The sequence below is a fragment of the Pagrus pagrus genome, assembly GCF_965226575.1.
Source record: "Pagrus pagrus genome assembly, chromosome: 17".
Lineage (NCBI taxonomy): Eukaryota > Metazoa > Chordata > Actinopteri > Spariformes > Sparidae > Pagrus > Pagrus pagrus.
The window spans coordinates 25,357-46,658 of NC_140201.1; the positions used below are offsets into that span (position 1 = coordinate 25,357).

The following is a 21,302-nucleotide window of genomic DNA, read 5'->3' on the forward strand; positions in this document are numbered from 1 at the left end:
ATTATCAGCGGGTCTCTGCCTCATTCTGCTCTACATGCATTTGTTGGTGTGTTTCTGTGTAAAATGTGTCTGCAGACTTCTGCATGTAAAGACTCTGTTGGATGTTTGTCCCAGCGGGTTTAGTTCTGATGACTGAGTGGACCCAGACTTCACCACCGTACAGCGCAATGGGCTGGATGACACTATCAAATATTTGAAGCCAGATTTTGACTGGAGTTTGTAAATTATTAAATGTTCTCTTAATTGCATGTCGGGCTCTTCAGCTGTTTCTTTTAGTGCATCACTGCCATGTTGAAACTCCATGATGATGTAATGGTTATACCAAGGTAGGTGTAACTCATGCTGTGTTCAATGATATGATTAATTATGGTAAATTGGTGTTTGTTCTCCTGACATCTGGGTTTTTTTTGAAAGATCATGACATTAGTTTTCTTCATATTTACTGCCAGGGCCCAGTTCTGACAGAACTTTTCTACTATGTCCAGCTGTTGCTGTAGTCCTTGTTCAGTAGGAGACAGTAGGACAAGGTCATCAGCATAAAGACACTTCACCTCTCTATCGAGGAGGGAGAGGCCAGGAGAAGCACATTGATCCAACTCAACAGCAAGTTCATTTATATACACGTTAAATAGAGTCGGACTTCAATTGCAGCCGTGGCGTACACCTCTTCTCTGGGTGAAGATTTGTTTTTTCTCCAATTTTAACAACATATTTTTTCCTAATACATTGATTTAACCAGATGGTACATGTAGCCCCCTATACCATAACCCTAACCCAAATAGAGTCGAAAGCTTTCTTGAAATCAATGAAACAAGTGAATATCTTACCATTTTTTGTTTGGTGTACATGTTTGTTAATTAAAGTGTGAAGGGTCAGTTTCAGTTTGTTATGATGAAGACAAAAGGAGAAGAATTGAATTTAATGACTTTACTTCACACAATTCATTGTTTATCAAAATCAGACTTGAAAAAGAAAACAGGTAAACACTGTACAAACAAAAGATGGCGAAGAGGTGCGCTGATGAGCAGCCGGTGAGTTCACAAACCAACGAAGAAGAGCTTGTTTTCATCATCAGGACATCTTCTGAAAGACAAACACCAGGTAGATACCTACACAGAACAGAGAGGACAGGTGAAGCTGAGTCAGGAGTTGTGTTTTATCGATCTAACTGTTGATGTGAATCTGCTGATCCAGGTTTAAAAACTAAAATTATTTATTTAAAACGCGTTTGCTGGTTTCATTTAGATGTGACTGATATTTGACATCAATAACTGCACATCTTCATCACAGGATGATGATGAAGGCTCTGGATAAAAAGTGTGGATGCGTTTCAACACCTCTGATCTGAACCATGACAAACATGATGAATACTTACTGGTAGCTTCCCACTCAGATCTGCTCAGAGTCCCCTGCACACAAACAAACAACACTGTTTCACCAAACAGGATCGAACCGGACTAAACCTGAATAAAACTACGTAGGTCAGAAAACCCACCAGTGGGAGTTTGACTCCGGCTCTGCCACAATGCTCTTTCGCATGGCAGTACTCTCCTCTGCTGTCTGAAGCCTGTTGACCTCCGTCCTCAGTGGGAAACGGCTGAAAATATATCAAATCGTTGGAAACATAACTACATGTACATACAAGTATGTGACTATTACATGGAAACACATGTTGGATACACGTTGAAAAAGCTGTTTTTACCTCCAGAGCCATCATCTTCATCATGAGGCTGCGATGGTGCTCCTTCTTCACTTTCTCTTCAAAGAACTCAGAGAATCTCTGTTTCACGACCAGACGCATGTTGTAACGCTTTGCCATGCTGACACAAACACAAAGAGAGAAGAGTGAGTTGAGTCAATGAAGTAGAGACACAGTAGAGTAATTTGAGTCTTTACAGTCTCCCCTTTAACATTATTACGCAAACATCTTCTGAAGAGACATCTACAATGTAACTATTATAGTCCAGAAACAACACTGACTTCTTTCATGTTGATATTAACAGAGTGCAGCTTTTGCACACCTTAGGGTTGACAGGTGCGTAGGAGAAGACCGAAGGCCAACAAAATCCAGAATACGACTCGCGCACACTATTACCACAAACATTGCTGACATTACGATGAGGTGTTGAGATTACAAATAACTTCTCACTGTTCAAAGAGAGGAAAGTAGACGAGGAACTCTGGAACGTTGACAACATCCTCAAGGCTGAAGTGATACTGACATTTGAAAAGTGGATAGGAGCCTTTGGACTGAAAGGACACTTTAAAAACCTCATTTCCAAACGACAGAGCATCTGATGCCTCCAAACGTTTACTGCCAAAGAGGAGCAGAAAAACAAAGAGGAGAGACGCATTAACATTGTTATTTTAAAATAATCTTTGTGTATCTTCAGTCACTCACATTAACAAGCTCTCCACAAGTTCAGACAGAATTTAATTCCTCATGTGATTATTTCTCAGACTGAACCCAGCAACTTAACATCGTCATCACTGTTCTTACACAAGTTCGAAGGCATCAGGGGTTGTTCCAATGAAGAAACCTCCAGGTTTCAGACGCTTGCAGGCATTTCTCAGCATCATGTCGGCCTTCTGTTCACTTTCAAATGAATAATGATACACAAACTGACAGCTGCAGATATCAAACATCAGCTCAGGATCGTCCAGCTTCTCTGACAAAACCTCCTGTATACACAAATCAAAGGAGTTAGAGCAACATTTCTACCGCTTGAAAGTGACTGACAAGGTGTGAGATGAAACTACAGAGACCCAGAAGGAACACTAAGGCAACAGTAATACTTTAATCCATGACTCCAACTTTACCCTGAAGACAACCCCTGACGACTGACAGTCACTGTGTGATGTAATAATATGATGTATCTACTGTACTTCTACCTTGGTTCAGTCTGCAGTGATGACCTGATCTATGTGTCGTTGCTCTACCTTGGTTCAGTCTGCAGTGATGACCTGATCTATGTGTCGTTGCTCTACCTTGGTGCAGTCTGCAGTGATGAACTGATCTATGTGTCGTAGCTCTACCTTGGTGCAGTCTGCAGCGATGAACTGATCTATGTGTCGTAGCTCTACCTTGGTGCAGTCTGCAGTGATGACTTGATCTATGTGTCGTAGCTCTACCTTGGTGCAGTCTGCAGTGATGACTTGATCTTAATGTGTCGCAGCTCTACCTTGGTGCAGTCTGCAGTGATGACTTGATCTATGTGTCGTAGCTCTACCTTGGTGCAGTCTGCAGTGATGAACTGATCTATGTGTCGTAGCTCTACCTTGGTGCAGTCTGCAGTGATGACTTGATCTATGTGTCGTAGCTCTACCTTGGTGCAGTCTGCAGTGATGACTTGATCTTAATGTGTCGCAGCTCTACCTTGGTGCAGTCTGCAGTGATGACTTGATCTATGTGTCGTAGCTCTACCTTGGTGCAGTCTGCAGTGATGAACTGATCTATGTGTCGTAGCTCTACCTTGGTGCAGTCTGCAGTGATGACTTGATCTATGTGTCGTAGCTCTACCTTGGTGCAGTCTGCAGTGATGACTTGATCTATGTGTCGTAGCTCTACCTTGGTGCAGTCTGCAGTGATGACGTGATATATGTGTCGCAGCTCTACCTTGGTGCAGTCTGCAGTGATGACGTGATATATGTGTCGCAGCTCTACCTTGGTGCAGTCTGCAGTGATGACGTGATATACGTGTCGCAGCTCTACCTTGGTGCAGTCTGCAGTGATGACTTGATCTATGTGTCGTAGCTCTACCTTGGTGCAGTCTGCAGTGATGAACTGATCTATGTGTCGTAGCTCTACCTTGGTGCAGTCTGCAGTGATGAACTGATCTATGTGTCGCAGCTCTACCTTGGTGCAGTCTGCAGTGCGGACGTGATCTATGTGTCGTAGCTCTACCTTGGTGCAGTCTGCAGTGATGAACTGGGCGCTGAAGATTTTGTCGTTGCTGTGACTTTTCTTCTTCATGTCTTCGTAGCGACTCTGACACTGCTCCACTGACACTGCTGCTATATCTGAAAATAAAAATATTGATTATTAATTTACTTTATGTACAATAAAAATATAGTCCCAGTAGAGTAAAGGGCAATCAGGAGTTACTTGTTGATCATTCCTTTACACACTTAGAGTATTATTTCTGTTCATCTGAAGTAGTTAATTCTCGCTGCATCAACAGAATCACTGAGTCTCACCTGATGAGGTGTGTTTGAAGAACCTAGAAACAACTGATCAATAATCACTGATTACCTGCACAGACCAGGTGATTGATCCCTCCTCTCCTCCATTTCAGGAGGTCGCCTCCTTTCCCACAGCCAAGGTCCAACACAGACACCTGCTGAGACCCCGCCCCCCGTACCTGCTCCAGGATTTCACCTGTCAATCAAACAAACATCCCATCAGCTTTAAAATAACTTATTTCAACAGGCTGCTGGTGATCACTGATCAGTTTCTATATTGATCACTGTTTGTTCCTACTCTGATATTACCTAACTTATTTTCAGCTGTTATCAAATGTGCATTAGTCTGTTTCCTACTCTGCAACATGTGGAGTGAATATTAAAGTGTTAATTATAAAACACTGAACATCTCTGTTCTCCACAGACTGCTCACATTAACTCTTAACATTACAACATTAAGGGAAACTACATGTCAGTAAATGAGTTAGGGTTAGGCCTAACCCCTGGTCACACCTACTGACTCACTCTGGTCACACCGACTGACTCACTCTGGACACACCGACTGACTCACTCTGGACACACCGACTGACTCACTCTGGACACACCGACTGACTCACTTTGGACACACCGACTGACTCACTCCGTTTACATCGATTGACTTACTCCGTTGACACCGACTGACTCACTCTCTGTCCTCACAGACTCACTCTGTTCACACTGACCGACTCTCTGCTCACAGACTGACTCACTCTGTTCACACTGAAGTGTTGCTTAATGATCAGTTACCAATCAGGACACTCTTCAGCCAGTTGTTGAAGTTCCTCATGAAGAAGATTCTGCTTCTACTTCGTGCAGCCAGACCGACTTCCTGCAGACTGTTGTAGTGACTCGCCACCTTCACACTGTGATCATTCACCTGCAAGATCAATAACACTGATCATTCACCTGCAAGATCAATAACACTGATCATTCACCTGCAAGAACAATAACAGACAGGCAGACAGACAGGAAGGCAGACAGTTGCTCTCTGTGACCATATGAACACTAAGCTGTAATCAATCAGCAGACAGTCAATAGGGGGATCGTGCTCTCAGACAGGACCGCCTCTTTAAGGAGTTGTCTGTCCTAATTGGATAAAGAGGGCAGGGATACAGAACATTTCTTTTCTCCTTCACTTCATGAGCAGGAGGAGAGACATGTTACTCTACATCACTGACAGCAGCTTTGATTATCTATCAGTTCAGATCAGACTTTAAATGTACCAGCTTCTTGTTGTGTGAGTCGTCCTCTTCCTCCTCATGTCTCCTCTTCATCCCGGCCTTCTGCCCTCCTCCTCCTCCTCCTCCTTCTCCTTCTCCTCCCTCCTTCACAGTGTTCATTTCAGACTGAAGCTCCATCCCTGAAAACAAGAAGATGATTCAGTGAAACATGACTGTCACTTTTATGTTTCAGCTGTGATGACGACTGACTCGTTTACGGTCACAGGAACATTGAAGGTGGAAACTTTGCATGAGAACTAACAGGACTTCATGTGACTACATGATATGTAATACAATGGAGGTAACAATAATTATGTCTAAACCATTGATTGATTCATTGTGTAAATAACTGGCAGCTTGATCAATAATTTAAATAATCGTTAGTTGCAGCTCCTGTTTTGACGAGACGTCTACAATGAACGGTCCAGTGGGAGGACTTGATTTTATTCCAGTTGTTTATAGTGGAGACATTTTAATCACAAGTTAATTATTCTGTTATCTTGACATTAAAACAACATTGACAGAGAATAAGAAAGTTTAACTTCAATCAATTAAGTGTAGTGAAAACAGGTAACAAACACACCTTGACGCAAACAGCTAATCAGATCATTGATAACACAGTGAGTGACATTTCATCATTTAACAGGTGTGTTGCTCTGTAGCATCAACATGTCACACATCTACAGACACAGGTAATAATGAAGGACAGGTGAGTCGGACTCACCTGTACGACAGATACAGGGGCTCATTTAGAAACTCCTCACTAAACGTCTGTGTACGTACAAACAAGGAAATGAACTTACACCTGATCAATAAAACCTTAAGTTTCTTTTACTAAGTCTCATGTTTTGCTGTAATGTGACTCGTCCCACCCTCAGCTAACTCACAGCCAATCAGAAACCATCTATGTTTTATGATTGTTGATGTCAATCAATCAATCACAGTATTTATTGGTAATAGATGGACTCGCTGCACTGATTCAGTTGGTCAGTTAAAGTTAGCATTAGCATTAGCAGTCTGTGTGGGTTAATAAGTGGCAGTATGACATCAATATTTTCTATTAGAAAAGCGCATTAATGTAATCAATCAGATCAATCAAAGGTTATTTACAGTGTGCATCGATCTGTCATTGACCTCTGATGAACATGATCAACAATCAGGAAACGACCTGTTGTTTCATCTCAGAACTTATTGATCAGCTGCTTTTTCACAGAGCACGGCGTTATTCAAATCAGTGAATGGCCGCTTTCGCCTTCCGCAGAGACAGAACTGACGTTATTGAAATAATCGGGAGAAACAAACAAACAAACAAACAAACAAACGCGTTTGATGTTAATCACTTCTGTTTGAACCGCTAACGTTAGCTGTTAGCTGTTAGCAGGCTAACAGACCAACAGCTCGTCATGCTAAATAAAACAACAGTATATTCAGTCTGAACCGGAAACACGCGACCCTTTATAACGGTTCTGTTGATAATAAACAAACAACCAAACTCACCGTGAACGTGACAAACAGCAGCTTTACAGCAACAAACAAACAAACAAGAAACTCACTGCGCTCTGTAGACACGACGCGTGCGCTCTGGATTACTTCCGGCTGTGCATACAGGATGTCGGCCCCCCCGAAACAAAAAGCAGATTAACATCGTTCTTTTGTTTTCAGAAACTTTCAACACTGCTTCGTTTCCTTTTGGTTTACAGTTAAATAAGGTTATATTATCATATTATATCATTAGCAGTATATTATTCTTTCTGTTTACTGTTATTTTGGAAACGCGAGATCTGGCTGCATGACGTCATCTGCCCACCAGAGGCCGCCAGCAGCGCTTAAGAAATAAATTAATCCGGTTTATTTATCACGTGAATGTAATAGAACTTAAAGACTGTCTATAATAATAATAATTATAATAATAATAATAATAATAATAATAATAATAATAATAATAATAAAAAAACTTGAGCCTCCTTTCATTCTAATAGTTGTTTATTCTGAACATCAAATATTAACACATCACAGCAAACAGTTTTAAAAAAGTTAATAAATAAATAGTTTCACCATTTTAATTGATAATGAATGTAACTTAGTACATTTACTTAAGTATTGTATCTAGGTACAAATTTAAGGTAACTTTACACTTTTACTCCACTACATGTTAGAGGTAAATACTGTAGAGTACTTTGACTCCACTACATGTTAGAGGTAAACACTGTAGAGTACTTTGACTCCACTACATGTTAGAGGTAAATACTGTAGAGTACTTTGACTCAACTACATGTTAGAGGTAAATACTGTAGAGTACTTTGACTCCACTACATCTTAGAGGTAAATACTGTAGAGTACTTTGACTCCACTACATGTTAGAGGTAAATACTGTAGAGTACTTTTACTCAACTACATCTTAGAGGTAAATACTGTAGAGTACTTTGACTCCACTACATGTTAGAGGTAAATACTGTAGAGTACAAGTACAGTGGTAAAATGACACATTAATGCAGCAGGAATATGAATCCACAAACATCACATATAAAAACACTGACAGGTAACAGATTACTGCAGAATGAGTCATTTTACTTTGAGTAATTTTGATTAATATTGCTGATAATACTGTAAAACTGTTTCTATGTGTTTGTTCCAACTCTGACAAAAGTTAGATAGAAATGGTGGACTGAGTCACAGACAGTGTTTAATAATGATGGAAACATTTCACATGTGTGTGACTTTTAATAAGAAACACTGACTGAACTACAGAAAGTGAACTTTTAAAGGTGAATTGAAGGTGGAAGCAGCTTCGAGGAGGTTGAACCTGATCATTAACTGACGGTGTCTCATATTAACGTGTTTCTAGTGTTTTAAACATAATTATACTATAAACTAAAGGTAAAATGAAGCTGGTCACTGTGTCTGTGACGATGTGGATAGTGTTGTTGTTTCAAACTACATGAGCTGATGCACGCAGATTCAGTGTGCTTCAGCTTCATATCAGTTGATCCTGGATCAGTTTCACACAGTGATCCTGTCTGGTATGTCTGAAATTCATCCTGCTGATGGAGATCTGAGCGATGAGACTTATTACTGTGCTGGCAGACGCTCCGGCTCACTGCCATCAACCATAAAGATCAGTTTCCATCCAGAAAACTAATAACTGTCTGAATTCTTCACTTTAATGAAAAGAACCAAAACACCTCAGAGGACATGTCCTCATAAAGTCATCCTGTCTGGTCACATGACACATCAGGTAACAAACAGTAAGTTTGGCCTTGAAGCAGTTTCACCTTTAACCTCAAAGTCAGCTACTTCAGGCAGAATCCACTTATTTTATAACTCAGTACAATCAACGTCCCTCCGACACTGCCCAACAGTTCACACCACAGATGACCAAAACAGTGACATCAAGCATCAACCCTGAGACGTAAAATAAAAAGATCCAAACGCAAATTCATTTTCATTAACCTTCAGTGGAAATTACATCAAACTTTTAAAATTTCCAGTAAAATAAATTCTCTCTAAGCATTCGTGGATGAGATGGTGCCACCGACATCGAGCCAACAGAGTAGTGATGGTCACACAGCCTCCTCGATCCAAACACCACAGTTGTAGTAGATGATTCAAAGACCTTTGACAAAGACTGAAGGCTCGAGTTTGACCAAAACATGTTCAACCAGGTAGCAGTCGTGGATTTATACCAATCACAGGTGGGGGTCACACTCAATGAGACAGAGACGGTGGACTACCCTGAACTGTCATAGACCGTGTTTAGCACGTGGAGACGATGAGTGTTCAGGCCTCCATCTTTCACCTAACTGTCCTTCTGTTGATCAGAGACTGCAGGCTGACAGTGTTGATCACATCGTAAATCAGAGGATGGTACTAATGGGTGGTGGTGGCCTACAGACTAGAGAAGTGAGTTGGTGATCAGGGGGTTACTGGTTCTAGTCTTTACCAGTCTATTCTAGTCTCTGAGGTTTTTGTCTAGTTTTTATTATGTCTGCTGGTCCTGAGTGTTAGACCAGCGCGCATCATCGATGATGATTTCAGGCATCAAATCATGCTGGTGTTCAGACATGTGGTTTTACAGTCGTCCTGTGTTTCAGGTCTGTCCTTCCTCCTGTGGGACGCCCTCAGACAGACAGAGGATGGAGGGATGGAAGGATGAAAGGATGGGAGGACTGATTAATGGATGGAAGCTCTATAAACATGTAAATCTGACCTTACTGTGTTTCAAAGCTGCAGCGTGGGCTGAATGAAGCAGTGCTGCTTTAAAAAGCTTCTTCAGCCGTTCAGTCCACTCTCCGTTTACACAGAGACGTTTTCAGACAGAAGAGGCTTTGATACTCAAATACCACACAACCCCCCCAAAACCCCAGCACCATTATCACTGTGTGTGTGTGTGTGTGTGTGTGTGTGTGCGCGCGTGCGCGTGTGTGTGTGTGTGTGTGTGAGGGGATCTCCGGGGACAGGAGTCATTCTACCTGATTTTCCAACAGTACAGACATATACATGAACTACCTGTCTCTGTCACCGCTGGCACTTTTAGACTTAGACAGACTTTATTGTCATTCAGTGAGCAACAAGTGAACACAGAACGAAATTTCATGTCAGAGGCTCAGCATAGAATTAAAATATGAAAGTATATCAAAAAAATACCACAATAATAATAATAAATATCAAAAACAGAAAAAAACTGAAAGTGCAAATTATTGAAAGTGACATTGTTGAGTTAGGTAGTGCAAATATTTTGAGGAAACAAGGTATCCAGAATAATTGACAATTGTCACTTAGAGTTCAGCAGTCTGATGACATGGGGGAAAAAGCTTTTCTACCTGCTGTTAACGTTACAATTAACGTTACAATTAATAAAATAAGATAAGAATTTATTCTCACTATAGAAAATGGGCTTATACCTGATGTGTGGTTGGTAGCAAATGTCACCCGTTCATTGAAGGGTGGAGATCCATCAAATACCAACAATTATAGGCCATCATCTAAATTTTCAGTTTTAGTTAAAGTGTTAAAAGGGCTTATAAGTAATCAAAATATTTTTTCTCAAGAAATGGCATGTTAAATGACTTACAGTCTGGTTTCAGAAGAAAACACAGTGCTGTCACTGCTACTGGTCTTAAATTACATTTTAAAAGAATACTGTGCTGCATTATTCTTAGACTAAAGGCTTTTCACACAGTTGACCACCCTGTTCTGCTGGTTAGCACCGGGTTGTCTTCTGTGGTTTGAAAACTACTTGAGCGGTGTGAATATACAAAATGGTGTCTCCCAGGGGTCCATATTGGGTCCTATTGTCTTAACAATGTTCATACATAAATTGTGTTGTAATCTTAATAATATATTTCTATTATATAATACTTTTATGCAGATGACACAATCATGTATCATATTGCCTCATCGTAAGCAAGTGCAATGAATCACCTCCAATCTGCTTTAAATCTTGAGAGAAATCTTTATAAATTGAGACTTGTACTCAATGCTGACAAAACTAAAATGATGTGCCTCTCAAGGTCGAAGAATACAGATGATGGTGCCTATCAGATCATTACTTTGAATGATCAGGTGATTGAACAGCCTCAACATACTCATACCTGTTTTTTTTTTCTTAGAAGACCAAGGAGTCCTGACTGTCATGGACTTTCCTCCACAGTCACCTGACCTTAACCCCATTCGACATTTATGGGGGCACTTGAAGACTAAAAAAGCCAACAAGCTTTGTGGAGCACTGTCAGATCATGCTGGGATAAAATGAGTCAGCAGGTTTTACACTCACTTGTGGGGTCCATGCATCTCGAATGTATGAAGGGGGATAAATACTGAGATATTCTGACATTCATGGACATTTTTCTCTTACCAAGATTCTCTCCTGGTTTTGGGTTATGTTTTAGTTTTTTCCTATATTATGTTGACAGTTTTTTTCTCTCTTGGAGTCTTATTTTGTTGCCCACCTCTTGCTGTATGGACCCAGCAGGTACAATTTCTGATGAAACTAAAGACTGAGGACTTCCTGTGTTAAAAAAGATTTTTGGAAGAATGTATTCTTTCCATTGAACATTTGAATGTTGCTCTTACTCGACACAGACTTGAGCCTCAGATTCCCCTGTAACATTATTTATATTATGTATTTCTCACAGTGTAACAATGTCCTCACCTCAGTGTAAAACTCACAGTGGCCTCACAATGACACAACAACACAAACACTCACATACTCACACACACACAATGACTGTTTGTGGGTTTCCTGACGTCCTCACAGTTCAGGGAATCCCCCCGTAACAAATACTCACAGTGAGCCTGAACATTAGCAGGTGGTCGAGTTACATCAGAACACTGAACCCTCCAGACTGAGATCCCTCTGATAGAACCTGAGGAACAATCAGAGCAGAACAATGACGATTCACCTGGAATACCTGGACCGGGTCCTGGATATGAGTGTTAGGGTCAGCCTGAAGTCTCAGTCTGACGGAGGACAGAGACTTTCTGTGGGACAAATCACACACACACACACACACACACACACACACACACACACACAGGTAGTTCAGAGTTAAAGCATCATACATGCAGCAGGACTTCACCTGTCAGCACTGTTAGTTCACCTGTTCACCAGTAGGAGATGTGTACAGGTGAAGTCAGGTGACTTTCTTTATATATTTACATCACAGTTTCTCTTCAGAGGCTTTACAATCTGTACAGTACACAGCACCCTCAGCCCTGAGACGTTCCACTGGGATATCCGAGAACGTTTCTGTAACATGAGAACATCAAAGACTGTTTCTGTTACGTGAGAACATCAGAGAACGTTTCTGTAACATGAGAACATCAGAGAACGTTTCTGTAACGTGAGTACATCAGAGAACGTTCCTGTAACGTGAAAACATCTAAGACAGTCTGTAACGTGAGAACATCAGAGAATGTTCCTGTAACGTGAGAACATCAGAGAACGTTCCTGTTACGTGAGAACATCAAAGAACATTTCTGTAGCATGAGAACATCAGAGAATATTTCTATAACACGAGAACATCAGAGAACGTTTCTGTAATGTCAGAACATCAGAGAACATTTCTGTAACATGAGAACATCAGAGAACCTTTCTGTAATGTGAGAACATCAGAGAACTTTTCTGTAATGTGAGAACATCAGAGAATGTTTCTGTAATGTGAGAACATTGGAGAGCATTTCTGTAACATGAGAAAATCAGAGAACATTTCTGTAACGTGAGAACATCAGAGGACATTTCTATAACATCAGAGAACATCAGAACATTTCTATAACATCAGAGAACATTTCTGTAACATGAGAACATCAGAGAACTTTTCTGTAACGTGAGAACATCAGAGAACCTTCCTATAACTTTTATAACATGAGAACATCAGAGAACATTCCTATAACGTGAGAACATCAGAGAACATTCCTGTAACATGAGAACATCAAAGACTGTTTCTGTAACTTGAGAACATCAGAAACAATTTTTATAACTTGAGAACATCAGAGAAAATTTCTGTAACATGAGAACATCAGAGAACATTTTTATAACTTGAGAACATCAAAGAACATTTTTATAACTTGAGAACATCAGAGAACATTTTTGTAACTTGAGAACATCAGAGAACATTCCTGTAACATGAGAACATCAAAGACTGTTTCTGTAACTTGAGAACATCAGAAACAATTTTAATAACTTGAGAACATCAGAGAAAATTTCTTTAACATGAGAACATCAGAGAACATTTTTATAACTTGAGAACATCAGAGAACATGAAACACGTTGACAACATGTTGGTCTGAAGTCACTGAGATGATGTTCGGGGTCCTCACAGATACTGAAACACTGACACTGACCTCTGTGGGCGTCTTCACCTCCTCTAACTGAACATTAACACAGAAACCTGAAACTCACACACACACACACTCCCTCTCTCTCTCTCTCTCTCTCTCTGTCTTGGTGACATTTAGGCTGATATATAAATCACCAGGCCGGACGTTCAGAGCCAGAAGATTCCTGCAGTGCAATACTGAAGTACTGTAACCTGTCTGCCTACCTGTCTGCCTACCTGTCGTACTGATCCAGGGAACTGTCTGACCTCACAGCATCATGCTCACCAGGTACGTCCATGTTTGTTTCAGTCAGATTACTCTATAAAACAACGATGATGTTACAAACTGCAGAATGATGAATGAATGAACATGACGTTCCACAGTCAGGAAGCAAACAAACACAATCAGTCAGGAAGTAAGCAAACACAATCAGTCAGAAAGTAAACAACCTTAAATAGGATCAGATGGTGAGACAGAAACAAGTGAAAATATCTTCCAGCATTTTATTCATTCTTAGAGTTACATTACTGTTTGTATCAACAACTGAGTTCACAGTGTGTGTGTGTGTGTGTGTGTGTGTGTGTGTGTGCGTGTGAGTGTCTGTGCATGTGTGTGTGTCTGAGTGCGTGTGGTTAGCAGCCTTCCGTGCAACATGTATTAAATCTTCTGTCTCTTCTGGTTTATGAAATGTGTATTTCTGATGTGAAATGATCCATTCGAATTCAAATTCAGACACATTTACAAATAAAATAATTTAATGTTTGATAATAATAATAATGAATAAGTGATGTGACATCAGAGGTGTTTCATCACTTACTGGCTGCTGATTGGCTGCTACAGAGAGGTTAAATCAGTGTTTGTGTGTCTGTAAATATAAACTTTTCTGAACACAATCAGAGAGATCAAATTTAAGTTTCAAGCTCTAATTATTAGTCTTATTATGAAATGAGACATCAGATTGATGATACTGATCACACAAATGTTTCCTCTCTGTTTGAACTGATAGTAAATCAATAAAATCAGTCTCTCTGCTCGGGGGTTATTGATGTTGGGTGTTTGTTACTGAGGTGGACCAGGTTGTGTCAATACTGAACCTCTTCAGTACACAGCTACCTGGACTCTAATCCACTGGTCTGCCGGCGCCCTCCTCAGGCTGCAGACGCAATTACAGTGACAACATGAACAAAGAACACACTGATGATTTATTTGAAGTCTTTCCATCTAGCGCCACCGTCAGGAGGAACATCAAACTGAGCTTTTGTTTTGTTTTTCTGTTATGTTACACTTCTGTAACTGGCCAATCACAGGGCAGCCTGAGGCAGAGTCAAAATGAAAATACAGAAACAACTGAGCGTTCAATGTGACCTCTGTAAGTTTCTCAGTCTGAAGGATATGTTTGTTGCAGGAACGTTGTTGTTCTGTTCTCTCTGTTCGCCCTGCTGGTGGAGGGCGACCTGGACTCAAACGGTGAGATCTAATTAATATCTGTTCTGATTGATCATCAGATAAAAATAGTATTACAGTTTGATTGGCAGGTCATTTGACTGAGGTATTGATGTTTAATGAAGCATTTTGTGTTTGCAGATGCTGGAATACAAGCCATGTCGACAGGTAGGTCACCTGTCTGGCTCATCACTCATACCTGAAATGTTTGTATGTAGTCTAACCTGTCGATATTCTCTGTCTGTCAGATAAAGACTCCACATCTGACGAAGCCCCCACAGGTGAGTCAGAAGTTTTCAACTTCTAAAAAAGGGTTAGGTCTTTTTTAAAAAAGGTGTTTTTTGGTATATAATGACAAAGTTTTAGTCTGAAAACTATTTTCAAGTCAAATAAAATGGGTCTCAGAAGGGGTTAACCCTAACCCAGAATGGTTCCCTGAGGAACTCCAATTAACATCAGGTGTCAGTCAGTCAAAACTCATGTAAACTAATAAAAACTGTTTTCCAATATGAGGTCAGAGATAAATCAGTGAAATGACATAAGTTCCCAAGTCTGATGATTGAAATGGTTTGACTTGTATATGAAATATGTATATATTTATATACTAAATCTCTTTCATATAAAAGTGAACATTTTTAACATATTGTCAGTTTAGTTACTGTTGAGTTTAACATCCACAGAAACTGTGACTCAGGTATGATGCTGTTTTGTTGTCATTGTTGATGAGGTGGACGTTGTGTTGTTTCAGAGAGTATGAACGCCGTCTCTCCTGATCAGCCCGGTAAGAGTTCACATCTGTAACTCTGCAGAGAAATACCAAACACAATCTTTTTTTCATTTCAATAACTACTAGAGAGACATTATGGCAGCACAAGGACATCGCTATTACACAAATGAGACAAACACTTGGAAGTGGGGCAAATATAAATGAGTTATGTCAAACACAATCAGCAGCTTCTCTAAGCTTTACAGAGTTTAATACGAAGTTTCAGCTCATCGTTTATCTGTCTGGACACAACTTTAGTTGTGGTTCACTCTCAGCACTCTCATAGCATCATTTTCAGAGTCAAATCTGTAAAAAGCCACTGTACACTTCCTGTAGAGCAGCAAACAGCAGACAGACACAGTTAGAGACTTGCTGGTGAACAAAGTGCAGCTGAAGAGACAGATACTTACCTGAGGAGTTGGTGGAGAACAAAAACAGAGCTAAAAGAGAGAATATATTAAAGTGGGAATCATCAGGTGAAACAAACACGACTCCACATGAATCATCATGTTGATCTGTAACTGCTAGATGTGGAAATAAACAACTGATTGATGATAATTTCAACAAATCAACTTAAAACATGATGACATGTTATTGTTGTGTTTTCTGCTGTGGACAAAACAGAAACTTTATTCTTTATAAATCATTTAATAATAAGTCAGCAGACTTAAATAAAGAGAACAATTCTCACATGTTTAATTTAGAGTTAGGATGAACGAATGAATGTCAAAATAATGTCCAACAATAATGTCAAAGTAGAAATACTCCCAAATAATAATAATAATTAGAAGAAGAACAACAACAACAATAGTAATAATAATAATAATAATATAAACCTAGATTATAATTATTTTTATTATTATATAAACCTAGATAATAATATAGTAATAATAATAATAACATAAACATAGCTGACAATAATAATAATAAAAACACAGATAATCATAATAATAATAATAATAATATAAAAAAACATAGATTATGATAATAATAATAATAATAATAATAATAATAATAAACCTATTTATGAAGCACCTTTCAAAAACAAAGTAACAAAGTGCTTTCCAATAACAACAATAGTGAACACAATAAAGCCCTGAGCGTAAGATATTAACATGATAACAGATCACTGAATAATGATAAACAATGATTTGTTTCAGATACCAGCAGCTCCAGTTCAGAGGCTGCAGACGGTGAGAACACAACAGAGACGACAGATATGCATACACAAGCTAAGATAAACCTTTATTAGTCCCACAATAGGGAATATGTACTTACGTACATACATAACATACACACATACATCCATGACATACATACATACAGACGACAGATATGCATACACAAGCTAAGATAATCCTTTATTAGTCCCACAATAGGGAAATTGTACTTACGTACATACATTACATAATTACATACATTACATACACACATACATACATACATACATTACATACGTACATACATTACAAACATTACATACACACATACATACATGCATGACATACATACATACATACACACATACATACATTACATACATACATACATACATTACATACACACACACACATACATACATTACATACGTACATTACATTACATACATACATACATACATACATACATACATACGTATACATACATTACATACATACATACATACATATATAGAGGGACATATATCTATACATTTACCCTTTGACTCAAAGTAATTTATCTACTTATTTTCCTATTTTCATTCATTCATTGAATTGATTGTTGCTTTTTGTAGCTCCAGCAGCAAATCAGGTGACAGTACATGGTATGTCTGGTTTTCTTCTTCTACCTCTGAATATCTCTTTAAATTTCAGCGTTTTATGAATGTTTCTGTTGATTGATATATTGAAAACTTGATAGATTGATTGACTGATTGATTGACTGATTGATTGATTGATTGATTGATTGATTGATTGATTGATTGATTACAGAACCTGCTGCAGCTGCTGCAATCAGTGTGGAAGAAGAAGATGGTGAGATGAATGCATGCTACACGATACTACAAGATATTGTATTATACTATACCATAACATACTATGCTATATTACATGATACATAACACACAACAGCACAAATAACATTAAAATGGATAACATTAACATATATAACACTGGCTGAAAGATGAGGGGGAGTGACATCACCCCTGTCAAAAATGCCATTTAAAAATAAACAGTTTTGGAAATTTCAAAATGAAAATTATATCCAATAAAATATGTATGAATTCAGACATGTATCATAAATTATCAGTTCATTTATAAATGTATTATTTTTTGAGTGTATATTTTTTTTTTTTCTGATATGGAACAAGTTTGTTTAAAACTGTTTTTCTAACAGAAGATGAGCGCTCCGACTCTGAAGAAGGAGGGAAGAAAAAGTTCAACTCCCGTTCGGCCAAATCTCAGAGCCCAGCCGTGCAGCCACAAAACCCCGTCAGCCTTATCCAAAGCCCCTCCCATCTACCTCAGAGCCCCGCCCTCCCCCTTCAACCAATCATTCCTCAGCCGAAAACTCTGGTGAGGAACCGAACGTCAAAGAGGCGATCCAGGACCAACCGCCCTCAGATATAAGACATCAACGCACACGCACTAACACACACATGTAGTAACACACGTGTAGTAACACACACGTAGAAACACACGTAGAAACACACATGTAGCAACACACACATGTAGTAACACAGACATGTATGTAGCTGTAACAACATCTTTCACACATGGAGACAAGAGACACAAACATTTTATCTGACAACTTGTTTGTGTTTTTAACATTCAACAGGATGAATTTAAGAAATGACCTAAATTGTTTTCTGACTCAAAGTTTGGACTGATAATTCATTATTTTCAGTCACTTTCATCCAAGTCTGTCAGTGTCTGGCCCCTCATATGTTAAATGTATTGGGCCCCTCGTATGTTTAATGTATTGGGCCCCTGACTCTGTTTTAAATCAGCTCAGTTTATTTGAGTTTTAGGTTGTTGTTTTCTTTTACATTTATTCATTCACAATTCATTACTGTAATCGAACATTGAAACAACATGTTCTCATGTTCTTCTTGACTTTTGTCATATTTGAATAAAGTTGAACTGAGTGTGAATTCCAGCTGACATCTGACCTCATGACCCTCAGCTCTGTCTGTCAGCATCGCTCCTTTACCTGCAGTCACACGTGCAGACATTTTTCACATTATAAAAGTGTTCACTCAGCTCAAACATCACCAAAATTTTTTTCCTTTCATTTTCCTTCATATGGACATTGCACATGCTCAGTAGCGTCTCTGTCTCTCTGTGATGTGTGTGCCGCTTGTTATAAATATAAACTGTTACAGGTAAATAATAAACTTTAAAATGTTTTAGAAAAAGACCATGAAAAGTGTCAAAATCCACCAGCTGCATCGTTGCCCTCCACATCCTGACATCAGTTTGAGACTGGAAACCTTTAGAGAACACAAACAGCAGAAACAGCTGGAATTAAAGGCCTGACAAAATTACTTTGGCCCATGTGTGTGTGTGTTTCACAGTATTTCCTTGTATGTGACTTGTTTGTGGGAAATCCCATCAACTCACTGATCTGGAAAGTTTTCTTCTTCTATTGTTTGTTCAAAACATGTCTGCTGTACTACTTCCTGCTGAGCAGCAATAATGAGGCAGCTGTGTGTGTGTGTGTGTGTGTGTGTGTGTGTGTGTGTCTGTGTGTGTGTGTGTGTGTGTGTGTGTGTGTGTGTGTGTGTGTGTGATGCCTGAACCTCAACATACCCAGGATGTGACTCTGTCATGTGGCTTTACTAACCCCAACAATCACAAACACACAACGCTGGTTATCAAGTCTGTAAATCAACCCAGATTTTCAGCAAACATTTAAAACATGGACTGGTCTACCCACAGCAGCGTAGAAGAAGAAGTTAATTGAACCTGAAAACACACGGTTACAGCTGAGAGATGAGGGACGGACAGCTGATGGAAAAATCACCAACTGTGTGGATATCAACAAAGATTTTCAAAGATTTTGGAAAATTGAGGAAGCAGAGAAACAGGCCTATAGTCTGTGAAGTGGTGTTTGTCTCGGGTTTCGTACAGACTTTTTTGCATTTTCCATTTACTGGGAATTTACCTGTTTAGAGTGATAAGTTACAGATGTACTTTAGTGATTTAGCAATTCCCTCAATGATTTTTATAACTTTTCTCATGTCAGTCATTACAGTCAGTTTTTTTTATGAACAATCTCTATAATTTCACTCTCTTCCACTGCTGTAAGAAACATTGAGTTAGGATTATTTTTGGTGTTAAACAAGTGTCAGAAAATGACGGATGAACCACAGTGAGCTTTAGTTGATTTCAGGGAAATCTAAGACGCAGGCAACAGAAAGTTGATCTACATCTGAAGCAGAGTTCACAGTTCTCAGTGAGTCCAATACAGACCAATCGAAAAAAATTTGAGGATAACCAATCAAAGAGCCCAGTCTGTGGTCCATTTCCAGGTCCAGCTCCATGTTGTTTCCAGTCAGTCTGAAGGGTTATTTTAAACTGGTCAGGAATCTGGTCCATCAGGTTTGAGTGTTGTTTGCCGCTCACTTTGCATCACTGAAATAATTCAGGTGTCAACATACAAGGTAATTGACAGGAACCTTGACCCTTTACTAGAACATTCAGGTGTGTTTCAGGTGTGTGTAACCATAAACTGTGTCACAACTGCTGCAGGTGGATGAAACACTGAGAGACACTTTAATGTGTAATAATTAGGGCTGTCAATCGATTAACATAGTTAACTCAATTAATTGCATGATTGTCCATAGTTAACTTGTGATTAATCACAAATTAACTTCACATTTTCTATCTGTCTAAAGGTACCAATGTGTTATTAATTCTCTTTTCAACATGTGAGCGAACAAATCTGCTTTATGCAAATGTATGTTTATTATTATTGCAACAATCCAAAACAACAGAAACTGTCCAGAATATTCTCCAGAACAACCTCAAAGGTTCTGCACGCTCAAAATATATGCTGAAGTAAAACATGACAAACTGAAACCCAACAAGCAACAACAGATGGACACATTGAGCTGAATGTAACAGTCTCAGTAACACTAACACAATGTAGAGACATACTGAACACTGTAAAGGTTCATCAACATGTCCATCAGCCTGCCAGCTGCAGACACATTCAGACAGTTTGTCTCAACAGCGAGGTCTGAGAGGAGGAGGAGGCTCTCTGCATCAGCTGTGTTATCTGAGACTGGACTGGACCAGTGCTGACTCAGTTCATATCCACAGTAAATGTAAATAACTTTGTTCTTGAGGAGAGAAACATCTGGAACAGAACTTGTCATTCAAAAGAGTCAAAACGTTACTGCTGCATCGCTGCCTGATGTCCCAAACTACGGGGCGGGCCGAGGGTCATAACGTGTGTGTGATAATTGCAAAAAAATTCATTCCGTTGAGAGGAATTTGCATTAATGCGTTATTATCACGTTAACTTTGACAGCCTTGATAATATAGTAAAACAAAACACATAAATATGACGTATTGATGTTAACATCATTATTTATCAATTCATCATGACTGTGATTAATAACAAGAACATGATGAGGGGTAAAGGTCATGTGACAGTCAGAGGTCATGTTAACTGTCACCAAACCACATTTAAAAAACACTTACATTTAGCTGAAATTGTGTATGTGAAGATCAGTGTGTGTGTGTCATCAGTAACATGTTAATGACATGTTAATGAGGTTTAAACCTGTCTGAGTCACGGTGCTTCTGAAATGAACTGCTTCCTTCTCCTAAACTCTTTGTGTTCCTGGT

The 21,302-nt window shown here is 39.2% G+C and overlaps 1 protein-coding gene and 1 long non-coding RNA gene across 4 annotated transcripts; one reads left to right on the plus strand and one right to left on the minus strand.

The window, feature by feature from the left end:
• Positions 1-912: 912 nt before the first annotated feature.
• On the minus strand, positions 913-7,082 carry rnmt (RNA (guanine-7-) methyltransferase). 3 transcript variants are annotated; one of them, XM_084379961.1, is made up of 12 exons: positions 6,552-6,836; positions 6,166-6,212; positions 5,445-5,581; positions 4,969-5,098; positions 4,253-4,378; positions 3,905-4,020; positions 2,501-2,682; positions 2,150-2,314; positions 1,703-1,820; positions 1,496-1,597; positions 1,376-1,409; positions 913-1,109 (listed from the first exon to the last, which is right to left on the minus strand). In XM_084379961.1, exons 2-12 carry the CDS (start codon positions 6,188-6,190, stop codon positions 1,072-1,074), a joined length of 1,173 nt encoding a protein of 390 aa, XP_084236087.1. In that variant the 5' UTR covers positions 6,191-6,212; positions 6,552-6,836; the 3' UTR covers positions 913-1,071. The 3 variants fall into 3 exon arrangements, with proteins under 3 accessions (XP_084236087.1, XP_084236088.1, XP_084236089.1); XM_084379962.1 differs by lacking the exons at positions 6,166-6,212; positions 6,552-6,836 and adding an exon at positions 6,995-7,082; XM_084379963.1 differs by lacking the exons at positions 6,166-6,212; positions 6,552-6,836 and adding an exon at positions 6,939-7,002.
• A 10,159-nt stretch (positions 7,083-17,241) lies between these two features.
• On the plus strand, positions 17,242-17,943 carry LOC311272491. The gene is made up of 3 exons (XR_014624571.1): positions 17,242-17,272; positions 17,439-17,480; positions 17,842-17,943. It is a non-coding gene; the product is annotated as an uncharacterized lncRNA (long non-coding RNA).
• Positions 17,944-21,302: the final 3,359 nt, after the last annotated feature.

Bases quoted from the DNA above. Each gene is read 5' to 3' on its own strand.
- rnmt (XM_084379961.1), bottom strand. From the start codon at position 6,190: ATGAGCCCCTGTATCTGTCGTACAG. The intron at 4,379-4,968 runs GTAACTGATCAT...TTTGATTGACAG, and splicing joins GCTGAAGAGTGTCCTGATTG to GTGAAATCCTGGAGCAGGTA. The intron at 1,821-2,149 runs GTGAGAAGTTAT...TGTTTGTGTCAG, and splicing joins TACTTTCCTCTCTTTGAACA to CATGGCAAAGCGTTACAACA.